An 11,693-nucleotide genomic window follows, 5' to 3' on the forward strand; every position below is an offset into this window, starting at 1 on the left:
ACATAATACTTTGGAAATTTTCACCATTTATTGAGGATTTACAGAGAAAGTTGTTCATATTGTATGAACTCTCAAATGCTGCAACTAGATTGCATTTCCTATTCAGCCGAGTCACTTCCCTGAAAGCAAGAGAGAGATACAGACCATAGAGTTAATGCTTATAGGGATATACTGCAGTAGAAATGCAATAACAAAAAGTATTGCAAATGAAATACCACCTTTCCGACATCACGGCTCTTGGCTCTCAACTTGTTGACCTGGGACTCAGCAATGTCAGCACGCTCCTGAGCTTCCTCCAGCTCATGCTGGACCTTCCTGAGCCTGGACATGTGAGTGTTTGCCTGCTCCTCCTGTAAAGGATTTACAAAAATACTGACTTAGTTATAGGGGAGTCAATGGGCGTGCTATGAACCAAGCTGAAGCAGATTTGGCATATAATTGTAGTTGACTTACAGCCTCCTCAGACTGTCTCTTGTAAGCCTTGACTTTGAGCTGCAGCTTGTCCACCAGATCCTGAAGTCTGGTCACATTCTTCTTGTCTTCCTCAGTCTACACCAAATACAGCTGTTACTTAAGAGGTATTTGAGAAGAGACAAAGGGCACGTTTGCTTGTTGTTGGCAAAAGAAGACTTACCTGATAAGTGAGCTCCTTCACTCTCCTCTCATATTTCCGGACTCCTTTAACAGCATCAACACCACGTCTCTGCTCAGCTTCAAGTTCAGCTTCCAGTTCACGGACCTTTAATGCCATGATAAATAATTAACTTTGCTTCAAATATAAAGAAAAACTTAAATTCATATAATTTAATCAAAATATATTTTATGTATATAAGCATACAATATACACTTCATACCCTGGACTCCAGTTTCTGGAGCTGCTTCTTGCCACCCTTCATGGCGAGGTTCTCTGCCTCATCCAGACGGTGCTGCAGGTCCTTGACTGTGACCTCCAGGTTCTTCTTCATCCTCTCCAGGTGAGCACTGGTGTCCTGCTCCTTCTTCAGCTCCTCAGCCATCATGGCAGCCTAAAATAATTTTCTCCATTTAATTAATCTATTTAAAAATCTATGGTAAGCTTTTATTATCACTGAAAGGAAGTGAAGTGTTTAATAGAACAGATTACTTAGAGATTTAAACTCACGTCAGTGATGGCTTTTTTTGCTTTCTCCTCAGCATTTCTTGCTTCCTGCACAGCATCATCCACCTCACTCTGGATCTGCACAAAATCGGCTTCGAGCTTCTTTTTCGTGTTCAGAAGACTGGTGTTCTAAAGGTTTAGGAAAGATTATATGATATAAATATGTTGTAAGTTCACATACTAGATATTTACAGTAAATTTATAATGTATTTCCTAATTAAAATTACATAAATGTTTCTTGACATTATAAACAAACCTGAGAGTGAAGCAGTCCAACACGCTCGCTAGCATCAACCAACTCCTGCTCAGCTACTTTGCGTCCTCTCTCTGTCTGCTCCAGAGCGGCTCTCAGCTCCTCAATCTCAGCCACCATCAGACCATTTCTGCGCTCAACCATGGCGACCTGCTCCTTCATGTCTTCCTGTCCTCTGAGAGCTTCATCAAGGTGCAGCTGGGCATCCTGATGAAATAAATCAATCAATAAATAAGTACTTATTCTGTTTCTTTAACTAATGATATGGAAAAAAGGTCACCTTGAGCTGTCCTTGGACATTCCTCAGTTGTTTCTGGGCCTCAGCAGCCTGTCTGTTGGCATGGCTCAGCTGAATCTCCATCTCATTCAGGTCTCCCTCCATCTTCTTCTTGACTCTCAGGGCATCATTCCTGCTCCTGACCTCAGCATCAAGGGTGCTCTGCATGGAGTCAATCACCCTCTGGCTGTTCCTCTTGATCTGCTCCATCTCCTCGTCCTTCTCTGCCAGCTTCCTGTCGATCTCACTTTTGACTTGGTTTAGCTCAAGCTGAATACGAAGAATCTTGGATTCTTCATGTTCCAGAGTGCCCTGCGAGATAAGTCAGATAAGTAACAAATACCAAGTAGAATCATCAAAATAAATAATATTGACATAAAAAATATTAAACCTCTGCTTCTTCAAGGGCAGTCTGAATCTCAGCCTTTTCACTTTCTACAGTCTTCTTGGCTTTTTCCAGCTCATGGATGCTCTTTCCAGTCTCACCAATCTGCTCAGTCAGATCTGAGATCTCCTCTAAAGTAGAAAAACGACCCAAACTGTTGTTATTATCTTAGATCCAGATCTATATTCTTTAACATTTTTTGTCAAGTTATGGGTGCATACGCTGCAGGTTCTTGTTCTCTCTCTTCATGGTCTCAAGATGATCCAGAGCCTCTTCATATGAGTTCTTCATCTTGAACAACTCAGTGCTGAGAGAACGAGCCTCCTTTTGGGCTCCTTCCAGCTCTGCCTGGCTCTCCTCATACTTCTGCTTCCATTCTGCCAGGACCTAGATTAATTAAAAATTAATTAATTAAATAATTAGTTGTTGTAATGGGTGTAATTTCTCCTTTGATGACAGAGGTTATGTTTAAACTTTACTTTATCAAAGTTCCTCTGCTTCTTGTCAAGGTTGGCAGCCAGAGCATTAGCTCTCTCCACATCAATCATGAGGTCCTCCACCTCACCCTGCAGCCTCTGCTTGGTCTTCTCCAGTGAGGCACACTTGGAGTTCACAGCCTCAATGGATTCCTCAGCCTCCTGCAGGCGCTGGGCAAGCTTTTTCCTGCAATTTGCAAAAATTTGCTTGTATTAATTCCATTATGTATTAAAAGTAATACAGTATTACATTTTTATTCACAAAAGAGAAGAAAGCATTTATGTACTTGGCCTCCTCCAGCTCCTCAGTGCGCTGGATGGCATCAGTCTCATATTTGGATCGCCACTGAGCCACCTCACTGTTGGCCTTGGACATTCCTCGCTGCAGCTCAGCCTTGGCCTCCTGCTCCTCCTCAAACTGCTCTCTGAGCAGATCACAGTCATGACGTGCTGACTGAACAGCATGAGCCAGGGCGTTCTTGGCCTGGATTTTAATAATAATACATTTTAAATAATAATAAATGTCTTTGCTTTTCTTTTATCTCTCAGTGAGCATGTTGACAAAGTAATGTAAAGTTATTCTAAATCTGAGATATTGGTTGTGAGATAAGTTGACATTAAGTAACTTTTATTTATTTACATTTATTCTTGTTTTCACTTGCAGATCCATGGTTCATCAATGTTCTTTTACAATGTATGTAATGCTGAATATAATACTTCTTTAATATGACATCTGGTACCTTCACTTCCTCCTCAGTATGTCGCTTAAGCTCTTCAATCTGTTGAGTGTAAGCCTGTTTGCCTCTGGTAAGCTGGGAAATAAGAGCTTCCTTTTCCTCAAGCTGACGAGAAAATTCACCTGGGCAAAACAGATTAAAGAAAAATACTTTTCATAACTGAAAAATTACCATGTATTTTAAACACAAACAATATCATCTGTTTGAAACTTAAATTGTTTCTGAACTTAAAACGGCTACTAAATGAAATACAGTTACATACTTCATATCTTTGGATACACACCATTCTCAGTTTGGAGTCTTGCCCTCTGTGCACTCATGTCGTTAAGCTGGCGAACATTCTCATCATTTTTGGACTTGAGCTCACTTAACTGGTCTTCAAGAGTTCGGCACATTTTCTCCAGATTGCCCTATAAATTGCACATAATTGTCATGACTCAAATCCAGGAAAGATATAACTGTTGCGCTCTTTCATTGTTTAGATAGCTGCTTTTTTTCAAAATTGCACACCTTTGCTTTGGCAACAGCCTCCATGTTGCTGGAGAGGTCATCAATCTCCATCTTGTACTCGCTCTTCTCTTTCTCCAGCTTCTGTTTGACACGCTGGAGGTTGTCGATCTGCTCTCCGAGCTCTGCAACAGTGTCAGCCTGCTTCTTACGGAGAGCTGCTGCAGTAGCTTCATGCTGCAGAGTTGCTTCTTCAAGATCACGACGCAGTTTCTGGAACTCAGCCTCTCGCTTCTTGTTCATCTCAATCTGAGCAGCTGTTGCTCCACCAGCTTCCTCAAGCCTCTCACTGATCTCTTCAAGCTCCCTGGAGAGGTCGGCTCTCTGCTTCTCTACCTTAGCCCGAGCTGCCCTCTCAGCCTCAATCTCCTCTTCCAGCTCTTCAATACGAGCCTTTAGGGTAATAACACCACAAAGACTTATTGAGTTGACATGTTTTAGTTTTACTGAACATAATATTCACCTAAAATAATGGTACCTGGAGTTCTTTGATCTTCTTCTGAAGCTGAGTACCAAGAGACTGCTCATCCTCAATCTTGCCAAGAAGCTGACTGATTTCAAAGTCCTTCCTGTAAATGGAGAAGACAAAGAAATGACTCTGACAGCTCTGTGGCTCTTCTGAATGCAAGTGTAGGAACTTTATCAGTGACTGTTTTTTACTTTTTGATTTTCTCATCAGACTGCTGCTTGTCATTCTCCAGATCCATTATGGATTCCTGGGCCAGTTTCAGATCTCCCTCCAGCTTCCTCTTGGCTCTCTCAAGGTCCATGCGGAGCTTCTTCTCTTGCTCCAGTGAACCCTCAAGCTATTAAAAATGTTACATATTTTTTACAACTGAATAATTCATAATAATATAAAAATAAGAAATCTCCTTTTTTAAAAAGATGATGTTTTCTTACATCATCAACTTGCTGTTCCAGTTTTGTCTTGGCTTTGGTCAGAGTGTTGACTTTGTCTTCCTCTGCCTGGAGATCATCCAGTGTTTGTTGATGGGCCTCTTGTAAGGCTTTCTTCTCCTTGGTTAACTTGGCAATTGACTCATCTTGAGATGCCATCTCCTCTGTCAGGTTTTTCACCTGAAATAAATAATAATTGGGAATTTCATGGGAATTTCCCATGAAAGTTAATAAATTAACATGGCAAAATAAGACATTACAGCATATAAACACATTATGTGTATGTATTTTGGTGAAAACTACAATCACATGAACTGAACCTTGTTTTCTGTGGCATGTTTCTCCTTCTCCACTTTGGCCAAGGTGAGCTCCAAGTCATCAATGTCCTTCTTTAGCTCAGAGCATTCATCCTCCAGCTTCCTCTTCTTAGCAGTCAGCTCAGCATTGATTTCCTCTTCATCCTCCAGTCTCTCACTTGTCTCTTTGAGTTTGGCCTCGAGCTGGATCTTGCTCTTAATGAGCCCCTCACACCTTTCTTCAGCATCAGAGAGATTCTCATTTTCCTGTGACAAGGCAAGAAATATGGGAATTATATTATTATATTATAGTATAAGAAGAATAATTATTATCATACTTTTATAAATAAAGAATATTATCATGTTTTTAATTACAGCAATTCAGCACAGTTCTCAGTTACAGCACATCTCACAGCCAAACACCAGCCAAAAAGTCATACTGATAAATAGACTAATATGTGGTTATTTTTCAGCTAATTGAGCATTATTATAATAGAAGATGCATTTTCTCCTCCCCCTTGTTACTCACAGCTGCTACTTGAAGTTGCAGGTCATTCTTCTCCTGCAGCAGGCCGACCATCTTCTCTTCCAGTTCTTTTTTCTTTGCCAGAGCAGTAGCCAGGTCTGTCTGCATCTTCTCATAGTTCTCCTTCATGTTCTGCAACTCCTTCTCAGTCTCAGCACTCTTTAGAAGAGGCTTGATCTTAAAGTACAGATGCATCCATGGCCAGTTCTTGACATTCATGAATGAACGGATGTTGTACTGGATGCTGAAGATAGCATCTCTACAAAAACAACGCAAATTACCATGCTTTGACATACTGCTTTTGCGTAACATCACATGATATTTAAATAGTAATTTGACATATTGTTTCTGAATTATACCTTCTCTCCATCATCTTCACAAACTCTTTCCTCATGACGTATCCTCTGCAGAGAGCCTGAGTCATGGTCACCAGCTCAGCCAGTTTCTCATCTCTCATCTCCTCAAGAGTGCCCAGCAGACCAGCTTTGAAGAACACCTGTGTTGAAGTGAAACAAATTAGTTCACATGAATTAGTTCTGTTTAATACAACTGGAGGTTGTAAAGGTCATCATAAAGTGTACCTTCGTGTGCCCAAACTTGTACTGTGTGTGATCCACATCAATGGAGCCAAGCAGCTTCTCTGAAGCTTTCTTGTTGTCGATGAACTGTCCCTCAGGGATGACACTGGCATTCAACACTTTGTATCTGTAAGAAAATATAGTGATGTTACTTGGATTTTGCACCCATTGTCCTTGTGTTTTCCCTTTTCCAGTACCTTTGAAGTTATTTTAACTTTCTTATAAAGAAAACAGAAGTCACCTCTGCTTGAAGTCACCATAGAGGATTCTGCTGGGGAAACCCTTTCTGCAGATTCTGATGCCCTCCAGGACACCATTACACCTCAGCTGATGGATGACCAAATGATTTTCCATAAGACCTGAAAGTTAAAAATTCATATAGTTTAAATCATTTCAATATGTCACTTTTAACATTTTTTAAAATCAGTATGACTGTGTGCTTTATACCTGGGGTCTTTGACTCATTGGGAATCAGGCAACGAACAAAGTGAGGATGAGTGCTCCTTAAGTTGGTCATCAGCTTGGCCAGATTCTCCTGTAGATCAACATCATTAGATAATAGGTTAAAATAAACCAATACATTTTGAATATATTTTTTTTGTGGCGGTTCAAAATACCCTGAAAAGAGCAGACACTGTCTGGAAAGAACCACCCTTCTTCTTTCCACCACCCTTCTTGCCGCCACCAGCAGCATCTGTTGTTCAATACACTTAATTAAGAGAACTGAATAACTAATGCTATAGTGAGTGTTTTACAATAATTTAATTTTAAACCATATTTTCAATGAAAACAATAATTGTGTGATCACTGATTCAACTTCATTTCCTAGAGGAAACATATTTAATGAGTATTCACAAATGGTCATAATAATAATAATAATAATAATAATAATGGATTGGATTTATATAGCGCTTTTCAAGGCACCCAAAGCGCTTTTACAATGCCACTATTCATTCACTCTCACATTCACACACTGGTGGAGGCAAGCTACAGTTGTAGCCACAGCTGCCCTGTATTTTTTTTACATTATTTATTTCCTACCATCAGCTCCAGCATGGGCTGCATACAGGAAGCACAGCAGTTTGTTTGATGACTTCTGGTAGAGCTGCACAACTGAATCATTCAGTGGGTCCTTGTTCTTGTCCAGCCAGCCATTGATATTGTAGTCCACTGTACCAGCATAGTGAACCAGGGCGAAGTGTGCTTCTGCTTTACCCTTTGCAGGCTTTGGCTTCTCAAATGCCTTGCTCTTGCCAAGATGCTGATCATACAGCTTGTTCTTGAAAGAAGTGTCTGTAGCCTTGGGGAACATGCACTCCTCTTCAAGAATGGAGAAGATGCCCATTGGCTGAAAAGAGAAGTTGTATTCAGGAAAAATCTGTATTTTAGTACCTAGTCAGAAACTGCCATTTTAGTCCTGAACGGCACATCTGAATGGTCTTACCTTCTCAATAAGCTCAATGCAGGCAGCCAAGTCCATACCAAAGTCAATGAACTCCCATTGAATGCCCTCTTTCTTGTACTCCTCTTGTTCCAGGACAAACATGTGGTGGTTGAAAAACTGTTGCAGTTTCTCATTGGTGAAGTTGATACAGAGTTGCTCCAAGCTGTTGAACTGTAGTAACAGAAAGCTAATTCATATCATGAAAAAAAATCATATTTATCTTTAAATCCAGTCTCACATTTTTGAAATGCTCACATCAAAGATCTCAAACCCAGCGATATCCAGCACTCCAATGAAGAACTGTCTGGGCTGCTTTGTGTCCAGCATCTCATTGATACGGATAACCATCCACAAGAACATTTTCTCATATACAGATTTGCACAGAGCCGAGACAGCATTGTTGACCTGGAAGAAGAGAATTCAACATTCTCCTGGATAACACTGTAAAAAGTATTTTAAAATGAAACTTTTTTTTTAATCCTTTCAATTTTTAAAAAAATTACCTGTGGGACAGTCTGACCTTTGGTCACAAACTCATTCCCAACCTTGACTCTTGGGTAGCACAGAGCTTTCAACATGTCAGCTGAATTCAGGCCCATGAGGTAGGCGATTTTATCAGCCACTGATTGGAAAAACAAACATATTTCATTATGTAACAAAGAAATGTTAACACTATGGAATGAGCTAAAACACAACTAAAATCCACATTGATAGCAGTGCTAAAGATTTATTTTACATTTTATGAACAATTGCAGGCAGTCACTCTGCTCAGTCATTATATTACGGTAGTATGATATTTATCTGTCTAAATGGGAATGGTTAATGCTATGGACGTCACTGTAGTTCTAAGAGTTAATGTGAATTATTACTTCATGAGGATGTAATATTACAAAATCAATTTGATTACCCTCAGTGCCATCAGGTTCAGCCTGCTCCTCACGCTGCTTCTGCTTGAATTTCATGTTTCCATGATGCATCACAGCGCCAGTCAGCTTGTAGATGCCCGCCTTCTCGTCAGCACTGAAGCCCAAGATGTCAATCGCAGTCTGTAATCCAAGCACAGCATTCATTTTTAAACAAGTTATTGTGACAGTTTGCCTTTATTCTACACATTACCATCAACTTACATCTGTTGCAATGAACTCCTCCACATCATTGATACTTTTGACTGTGATTTCACCCTGACTGATCATTGGATAGTCATAAGGGTTAGTGGAGATTAGAAGAGACTCTAGAAGAAAGTAGAAGAAATGCTTGAGTGGAACATGGTTATTTCCTTATTGTTTTTTAATTGTGCAAGATTAGTGATTGACATAAGGATTTATATAACACAGAGAAGAAAGTGACTAGGTTAGGAAAACTGGGGGAAGAAAACAGTAAAACCAACAGTAACTTCAAGATTATTATATGTTAAAAACACAACTTTACACTATGAAATTATGTGAAATTATATGTTTGGGTGGGTGTAAGGATATAGTGGGTTGAGAAACAGAAAGAGAGAGAGAGAGAGAGGAGAGGTAGCACCTTAAAAGTTATTTAATTAATAATGTTTTCTTTTCCCCCCCAAACAACAAAAGAAGTAGCTTAATTGGAGTGGTTCCAAGATAAAGACTATTCTTTTCTTTAAAACAACTGGGGGTATGGAAAGTAATTTACAGTATGTCTTGTTCAGTTCATCACATACCCAGGAGCTCAGGCTTGTGGCCTGTCATCAGCTGATAGAAGATATGGTAGCTTCTCTCAGCAGACAACTGGAAGGTGACACGGGACTTCTCCAGCAGATCTGTGAACAATTGTTGAATAGGAAGTGTGATGATCAAACAGTACAGGCATTTCATTTGTATACTACTAACTACAAAAGGAAAATAAGGCTAACTTACATGTTTCAATATCAGCTGAGGCTAGTTTTCCAGTGGAGCCAAAGTGAATTCTGATGAATTTACCCTGAACATTTACCACAAAATGTCAGTTTGGCTCTGGATAACAGTAGGTGTAAGAAAATAATTTTAGAGTCCAGAACACGAATACTTACAAAACGAGAGGAGTTGTCATTCCTCACAGTCTTGGCATTTCCATATGCCTCCAGCAGAGGGTTAGCTGCAATGATTTGATCTTCCAGTGAACCCTACACAGAGACATCAAACAGCTGTTTAAAAACAGCAGCAGCAATCACCTGTGACAAACACATTTGATTTGAACACAATTTTACCTGTATTTTTCCTGAGGATGTTTCAGCTTTCTTAGCTCCAGCTACTGCAATTGTTGCAAAATACTGGATAACACGCTTGGTGTTTACAGTCTTTCCTGCACCAGATTCTCCACTGTGGAATTAAAGCATGATTTTTACTTTGCAATACAATTATGATTTTTACTAAAGAAGTGTTCTTGTAATGTTTATATTATACTTACGTAATGAGGATAGACTGATTCTCACGATCTGAAATATAAGAGCACACGCATATTAAACCTACAGTTGACAATCCTCATTGTCCCATGCACCTGAATCTTTAATCAACTTTGATTTTACCAGTGAGCATGAACTGATAGGCATTATCAGAGATGGAGAAGATGTGGGGTGGAGCCTCAATCCTCTTCTTGCCTCTGTATGCCACAACAACCTGAGCATCGTACACAGGAAGCCACTTGTAGGGATTCACCACGACGCAGAAGAGGCCGGAATAAGTCTGTAATAACAAAGACACAGAAACATATATATAGTTGTTACTCAGAGAAAATACAAGCAAAGTATATTATGAGATTAAAGCTTACATAGATCATCCATGATGCAAAACGCTCTTTGAGGTTAAACAGCACGGCAGGCTCATTGAGGTGGGTCATCATGGCCATGTCCTCAATTTTATCAAACTTTGGAGGATTCATGGGGTGGATGTCATCCTCTTTTACAGTGACTGTCTGCATTTGAAAAAGAATAAAATTAAACAAAACCTTTTTTAACATAGTACATTGCATAATCCATAAAGTTGAGTCTAATCTTTTCTAAGAAAGTTGAAGAATTAATTGTTTTACTTACCTTTCCTGTAAGTGTCTCAACAGTTGCCTTGCCACCCTCTCTTTTGACGAGTTTACCCTTCACGTACATGTCATCAGCATCAGTTACAAAGTAGGCACTTTTGGCATCAAAAGGAGTGTTCTGAGCCTCTAATCTCTCTTTCTCAGGTTTTCGGAGGTAAATGGCTGCAGGGCCATAGGCCTGCATCTCTGCATCTGTGCTCATGATGGAACTTTAGGGGGCTGAAATTGAGAGGTTGAGAGGTTTTGTTTTCTTTGTTGTCTTTGTTTTCATAAACATCCCCATGCTAATGTGTGTGTTTGGGAATTGTTCAGATATCACAGAAAATACACTATAATGTACCTTCCTTAGTCCCAGCAGAAAACTGTAAACTCTTGATTCTGTTGCTTGAATCCTAATAACAAACCATCAACTATAATAAATATGGGTGTCCATTAATTTCAAAATATACTACTACTACTACTGCTAAAATTATTATTATTAGTTGTAGTAGTAGTAACTGTAAACAATTCTAAAAGCATTAAAACGTGCAGTGTTAAATATCCCAAAGCTATGATAAAATTGTGTTTCACAATGCAAAATAGCTGAAGTTAATGTTCTTACCTGAGTTGGAAGCCTATCAGTTGCTGACTCAGACTGAAGCACCCTCTTTTATAGAGGGAGAACTTTTTCCTCAGTAGGTGTGCCTTGCTCAGTTTGGTCATGTATTCTTGCCATGTTGCCCTTAATCCCGCGACAGTGACAGTTGCTGTGATTAAACTGCTTTGCAAGCACATTTATAACAGAAGGTGGCCAAACTGGGCAGTCATAAGACACAGTGCTGATTGAAGATGAAAGAAAATTACTGCAAGATCGATTACTTTGAACGATAACGATAATTTATATAACTTACAAGGCATGTAACAAGGCTTTTCTTAATTTAGATGTGTAAAATGCTGTTCATATAAAAGATGAACTCGATTTATGAGCATCAATGTTTTTATTAATAATACATTTCTATTATTACTTCTATCAATAATAATAATAATAATAATAATAATAATAATAATAATTATTATTATTATCATAGCAGTAGGAGCAGAAGGTATATTAGAAGTACTTTTTACTTTGGAGAAGCACCAAATGTCACTGGTGTACAGTTGCTCTTC

General features: G+C 39.3%; 1 protein-coding gene across 1 annotated transcript; it reads right to left on the minus strand.

The window, feature by feature from the left end:
• Positions 1 to 14: 14 nt before the first annotated feature.
• On the minus strand, positions 15 to 11,180 carry LOC102314212 (myosin heavy chain, fast skeletal muscle). Its single transcript, XM_005942330.3, has 41 exons — positions 11,149 to 11,180; positions 10,888 to 10,939; positions 10,546 to 10,766; positions 10,284 to 10,427; positions 10,042 to 10,198; positions 9,924 to 9,951; positions 9,724 to 9,835; positions 9,547 to 9,639; positions 9,395 to 9,458; positions 9,199 to 9,297; positions 8,642 to 8,745; positions 8,422 to 8,560; positions 8,018 to 8,136; positions 7,770 to 7,919; positions 7,515 to 7,685; positions 7,112 to 7,418; positions 6,688 to 6,764; positions 6,518 to 6,605; positions 6,312 to 6,429; positions 6,074 to 6,197; positions 5,852 to 5,988; positions 5,496 to 5,751; positions 4,991 to 5,233; positions 4,674 to 4,850; positions 4,434 to 4,579; positions 4,252 to 4,342; positions 3,777 to 4,166; positions 3,550 to 3,676; positions 3,270 to 3,388; positions 2,817 to 3,013; positions 2,533 to 2,716; positions 2,275 to 2,440; positions 2,060 to 2,184; positions 1,672 to 1,980; positions 1,395 to 1,598; positions 1,142 to 1,267; positions 855 to 1,025; positions 635 to 739; positions 454 to 549; positions 219 to 350; positions 15 to 119 (listed from the first exon to the last, which is right to left on the minus strand). Exons 3-41 carry the CDS (start codon positions 10,747 to 10,749, stop codon positions 99 to 101), a joined length of 5,820 nt encoding a protein of 1,939 aa, XP_005942392.2. The 5' UTR covers positions 10,750 to 10,766; positions 10,888 to 10,939; positions 11,149 to 11,180; the 3' UTR covers positions 15 to 98.
• Between the last annotated feature and the right edge of the window lie 513 nt (positions 11,181 to 11,693).

This window comes from Haplochromis burtoni, unplaced genomic scaffold (assembly GCF_018398535.1).
Source record: "Haplochromis burtoni strain Fernald_Lab_line unplaced genomic scaffold, NCSU_Asbu1 Contig_335, whole genome shotgun sequence".
NCBI lineage: Eukaryota > Metazoa > Chordata > Actinopteri > Cichliformes > Cichlidae > Haplochromis > Haplochromis burtoni.

Excerpts from the sequence above, each read along its gene's own strand:
- LOC102314212 (XM_005942330.3), bottom strand. The coding sequence starts at position 10,749 with ATGAGCACAGATGCAGAGATGCAGGCCTATGGCCCTGCAGCCATTTAC. Across the intron at positions 7,686-7,769 it reads CTGGGTTTGAGATCTTTGAT|TTCAACAGCTTGGAGCAACT; the intron begins GTGAGCATTTCA and ends CTGTTACTACAG. Across the intron at positions 4,851-4,990 it reads AACATGCCACAGAAAACAAG|GTGAAAAACCTGACAGAGGA; the intron begins GTTCAGTTCATG and ends TATTTATTTCAG.